Below are 5340 nucleotides of genomic sequence, written 5' to 3'. Positions count from 1 at the left end.
GGGCCTCCCGAGCCCCTTCCCGCCTGTCAGGGGCGAGGATCCGGAAAAGCCTTTTTGCCCCGGGTCCTGGGCTGCCCCAGCCCCCGATGGCTGGGGACCCCCACCCCCGAGGGGTCTCCCCAAAGCGACTGCTTGCCCCCCACGACCTGGGGAGTGAGGGGACGGGCACCCCCCAAGGCCTGGCCTGAAATATGCACGCGGGCGCCGCCTGGACGTCCCCAAGCCCCACCCCAAGGAGCTCCGTCCAGCGGAGGGTGGGAAGCGGAGGGGAAACAGGATCCCTGACGGCAGACGGGGCCCAGGATGGCAAGAGGTCACGAATTTCAGTTGCCAACCACCCCCCTTGCAGGCTGTGGCCAGCCGGCGCCTGTGGGACATGTGGGCCACGTTTGGGGCAGAGAAGGGTGAGGGTGACTTGCCCCAGCTCGGCGACCTCTGGAACTGCCTCCTTCCTTCCGGGGGCCCTGCCAGGTGCAGGGGTTTGAGGGTTCAAGCTGGCTCTTGCAGTTCTCGGGCCCAGGGGGAGCCCTCCAGCTGCCTGCCCCATGCCCTGTGCCCTGTGTCCTGTATCCTGACATGTGTGTGGTCTGGTGAGGGAGGGGGTCTCCAGGGTCTGCCCCTCCTCTCGCTGCTCTGGGGCTTGTGACCCCCCCTTTTCCCCTCACCATGAGAAGAGAGGGAGAGGAAGAGAGGAGGAGGCCCCTCCACTCTGCACACAGCCCAGTAACCCCACAACCCCTGCATGAGCCATCGCTCGCCCTTTCCACCATACTTGCAAACCCGGAAGGCAAGGAGCGGATGCTGAGGGCCTAGCTGGGCCTCTGTCATCCAATGGGGAGCCCTAAAAACAGCCCGGGGGGTTGGGAGGGTAATAAATGTCATCTTGGCATTGTCACTTGGGCATGAAGATGGTCTCGGGGGGTTGGGGGAGTCCCTGAACGCTGAGGGGGGCAGCTCCCCTGGACGGCGGCTCACCTCCAGTCCCAGGAAGTGAGAGTGAGGTGTGTCTAGCCGCATCTCCCTCCTTGCCCCAACCACACACCAGGCAGTGATGGTGACTCATGGTTCCCAGTACAAAGGAGAGACCACTTCCCCGCTGGGGCAGAGGCGACGCCAGCGCCCCCAGCCCCATCGCGTCTCTGAGCCGCTCGCGTCTTCTGGAATGGACCTGCCGGCCAGGGAGCCCGGTCAGCCTTGGTCCCCGGCTTGCCTGTCTTCTGGGGAGCACAGGTGGGTCACATTCATAGTGTTTTGGGGCTCTGCCGGAGGCTGGGTGGGAGCGCGGGAACAGCTCCTTGCTCCTAGTGTGGAAGATGGGGGTAGGGGCAGGGGGACAAGATAAAGCATTGAACCACTCGGATGTGGTATGAAAACCACTGCTCAGGGGAGAAAACAGGAAGGGGTCTAGCCCAACTGGGGTGGGGGTCAGGGTAGCTTCCTAAGGCGGAATCTTGAAGGACCAATCGGACTTCTCTCTGGCTTAAGATTTGGAGGAACCACCACTGTAGCCAAGTTGGAGGGGGGCGGCGGGAGGTACAGCGTGCTTGGGGTGGGGGCTTAAGGACCAATGGGACATAAAAGCCTGGGAGTTGCTGAGGTGTGAGGGGACGGCTCTCTCTTCTCACGGAAGACTGGGTCTGCAGGGGAGCTCCCAGGGGGACGCCAGGGGTCCCCAGGCTGGGAGGCAGCACGCTAAGAGAGGGCAAGGGTCCCGAGTGGTTTCCTCGGCTCTGATGGTCTCCAGGGAGGAGAAGCTGTGACCAGCCAGCTCCTGGAAGTTTCTGGAGGGAAGGTGGGTGCAGAGAGAAGGTCCCCACTAGAGAAGTGCTGCTGAGACGGGCACTACGGAGACCTCCCCACGGAGGGGCAGGGCAAGGATGAACAAGGAGGGACCATGTCTCTTCTCCCTTCTCCCCTCTCTTGTCCGTGACTGTGCTGCTCTGAAGGGAAACGCAGGGTCCTGGAGCTTGGGGGTGCCGGGCGTGGGGCAGCAGCGGAGGGAAGAGCAGGAGGAAGTGGGGACGCAGGGGAAGGCTGGTGGCCCTTCTGGGAGCAAGATGGGCAAGCGGCACATCCTGGGAAGCTGAGGGGCCGGGATGTGTCAGGGAGGAGGGGCGAGCTAGGGACACGGGCGCGGAGACTTGACATTCAGGTCACCGTGGAGGGGATCAGGTGGCGCTGGTGGCCTTTCCATTTGCTGAGGGAACAGAAATCCTGCAAGGGGCCCGGGCCAGCGAGGAGGAGTTGAATCTGAGGTTTGCCCGAGGATCGGGGCCGAGGGGATCTTTAGGGCCAGTGTCCCAAGCAGGAGCCAGGAGGGCAGGAGGTGCCCTTGGCCCGTACGCACGAGGGCTCACCGTCACACACACGCTCACACGCACACCCTGAGGCTGGGATGAATGGGACGATGTTCTTGGCAGGGCTGTACCCTGAGAAGGGAGCTGAGCACCTGAAGCAATCACTTTAGGGTGGGTCCAGCTTAGGGGCCGTTTGCAAGATCCTGGCCTGGGGGAAAGGTGTGGGCTGCTGGGCTTGGCAGGAAGAGGGGGTTTCATGTTTCTGAGCGTTTTCTGAGTTCCCATGGATCTTCCCTGGGCCTGGAGCTAAAAGGAGGGAGGCTGTGGGAACAGGAGCTCCTGGCACCCGTGGCTTCCCGGAGGCCCAAGTTGCTCCCACTGCCTGCCGTACCTGGAGCCCCAAGAGCAGGTGAGGTCTGAGGATGTTGGGGAGAGCCAGGATGGAGGGAAGGGTCCGGAAAAGGTCTCTGCATTTGCGGGGTATGGGGGGAACAGGACAGGGACTTGGGGCTTCCAGGTCTGGTTATGGCAGCTTCTGTGATGAGGGGGAGTGGCCTGGTGGTGGCAAGGAACTGAGATAGGACTGAGCCAAAGATGTGAGGGTGTGTGTCTGTGGGTCTATGTGTCTGTCCATTTGTTTGCATGCCTCTGGGCTTGCCTGCATGTGTCTATGTCAGTGTGTGTCTTCCTGTGTGTATGTATGTGAGCATGTGTCTTGATTTGTCCACGTGTGACTGTGTATGTATTTGCGTGTGGGAGGGGTAGTGCACAGGGAAGCCCTTGCAGGTGGTAGATCACTGTTCAGCATGTTGTGGGGCTGGACTCCTGGCCATGGCTCTTTCTAGAAGGAGCCTTGTAGGGCTTTCAGAGGCCGGTGCCCTTGTGAAGTGTTCTGTACACTCCTTGGCTGCACCCGGCACCAGCTTGCTCACCTTGGCCCTCAGCGCGGACAGGAATTCGCTGTTGATGTGGCGTTGCGAAAGACTGTTTGTGTGCAGGAAGCCTGGTTATGAATGGAAATGTATGCGCGTGCCTGTGGGGTCAGTGGGACGGCCCTGGCCCTGGGGCCCTGCCCCATTCTCCAAGCAATTACCCAGTGCTCGCTGCCCCGGAAGTCCCACCTGCTGACTACCAAGTGATGTTAGATTAGAAAGAATTCCACTCACCTGCCGGGTCCCACTGATCCCTCACCTGCCAGCTCCTCCTGCCAGGCTGGCTCTGGGAAGTGGGTGAAAGGCGATGCCAAGACCAACGCGTGGGCCCCTGGCCACCTCCCAGGGGGTGATGCTCCTCTGATACCTGGTGTGGAGGCAAGAGGGACGGTGTCAGCCACCCAGGAAAGGTGGCAGGGGAGCCGGGGAGGCTGGCAGCTTCATTCTGTCCCCTCCCTCCCCAGGCAGCCCAGGCACTGGTAGCAGTGGCGGCGAGGCCGTGGCAGCGTTCCCAGCAGAGGATGCCCCCGGCCCTGGAGCGCGCTGAGGGCTGCTGGGCCTGGGTGGTCCTGCTGGCCGCCGTGGTGACCCAGGGCCTCACCCTGGGCTTCCCCACGTGCATCGGCATCTTCTTCACTGAGCTACAGCGGGAGTTCCAGGCCAACAACAGCGAGACCTCCTGGTTCCCCTCCATCCTGACGGCCATGCTCCACGCGGGGGGTAAGCAGCCTGAGGAGGGGCCAGGGAGGGGCACGAAGAGCCACAGCCTCGCTGGCCTCGCTGACCTCCTGCGTCCTCTCTTGGAGGCCACAAGCTTTGCCTTTCGGGTGAATTCCTAAGATTTCACTGGATTTCAGCAGGGCCCGCTTGCTCCCTGGCTTGGAATCCCACTCCCCGGGCTGGAATCCCGCTGGGCGGGGCTGGGTGGGGCGGGACGGGGCTGGGAAAAGGCTGGGGTGGCACCTTAGATGCTAAGCCAGTCCTCTCAATGGCCACTGCGGGATGGATCCAGACTAGAGGAGGCGCGGCCTGGGGTCCAGCTGGGAGATCACCCTGAACCTTAGTTCCTTCCCCTGCAACATGGGGGTGACACCCGGCATCCTGCCCACCTCACACATGGGATCGTAGGGAGATCACGAGGGAGGGAAATGTCACCCGCTGTGAAGGCTTGTATCCTGGAGCTCTTCATCCGGGCTTCAGACAGGAAGGGGGCTCTTTGAAGACACCAGGAGCAGGATGAGGGCATTGCCAGAGCCCCATCTCTCACCAGGCAGCGAGGGGGAGTTGCAAGGGCTGGGAGATGGAGGAGGCAGCGCCCTCATTTCCTGGTGGGCTCCTCCAGGACTGTGACCACCTCACCCTGACCCCAGCCATCGGGGAAGGTCAGGAGCTGTCCAGGCAGTCTGCACAGCAGCCTCGGGCTCAGGGGCCTGCCCCAGCTTCTGGTTGCTGTGGCCTCCAGGGAGACTCTGCTGTGGCCTCCAGGGAGACTCCGCAGGGGCCTCCAGGGAGGCCTGGTCACCTGGAGCGGGGTCTGGTGGGGCTGCAGGGCTCGCCCTGCGTGAGGGTGTGGGGTGCTTGCCTAGCAGACCCCACCTCCCTGCCTACCTCCAGCCACTCCCTCCACCTGGCACCAGTAGCCTGCTTGTTCTTCCACTTCCTTCCCTCCAATCGGGAGGGAGGTCAGACTGCGAGGTGCCACCTTTGCAGGAATGACCCTGAACCTGTCACCCCGGGGCATGGGCTCAGGGCAAGGGGAAAAGGCCAGGCCGAGCCCAGACCGCATGACCTTTTCACTTGCGAGGTTGGTGCAGAAGTGGGCATCGCAGAGGGCTCCTTCCATGCATCCAGATGGGTCTGGGCCAGAGGCTGGGAGCCGGGCATCTAGTGGGACCCCCACTCGCCAGCCAGCTTTCGACTCACTGCCCCCTGGCAGGCTCTCCAGCATCTCAGTCGGCTTGGGACTCCTGTCTGTCTCGTCTGTCTGTCTCTCTCACACACACACCTTTAGCCCATGCTCAGAGATTGATAGACATTTTAAACTGGAAAGTATCGTTGATCCTAAGCGCCCCCCCCCCCCCCCCCCCCCCCCCCCCCCCCCCCCCCCCACC

The 5340-nt window shown here is 62.7% G+C and overlaps 1 protein-coding gene across 9 annotated transcripts in view; it reads left to right on the top strand.

The window, feature by feature from the left end:
- Nucleotides 1–6: 6 nt before the first annotated feature.
- The window catches only part of SLC16A5 (solute carrier family 16 (monocarboxylate transporter), member 5), a 16118-nt gene continuing 10784 nt past the window's right edge, over nt 7–5340 (top strand). Inside the window, exons 1-2 of one of the 9 annotated variants that reach the window (XM_014531826.1) lie at nt 7–1230; nt 3668–3949. In XM_014531826.1, coding sequence (XP_014387312.1) covers nt 1062–1230; nt 3668–3949 — 451 coding nt within the window. In that variant the 5' untranslated portion in view covers nt 7–1061. Of the gene's footprint in view, nt 1231–1308; nt 2707–3443; nt 3950–5340 lie in introns of those variants that run through there. The other 8 variants (XM_014531819.1, XM_014531821.1, XM_014531818.1 and 5 more) reach the window with 8 other exon arrangements.

This window comes from Myotis brandtii, unplaced genomic scaffold (genome assembly GCF_000412655.1).
Source record: "Myotis brandtii unplaced genomic scaffold, ASM41265v1 scaffold825, whole genome shotgun sequence".
Lineage (NCBI taxonomy): Eukaryota > Metazoa > Chordata > Mammalia > Chiroptera > Vespertilionidae > Myotis > Myotis brandtii.
Note: the sequence above shows the minus strand (reverse complement) of the source record. Positions and strands in the feature narration are given on the sequence as shown.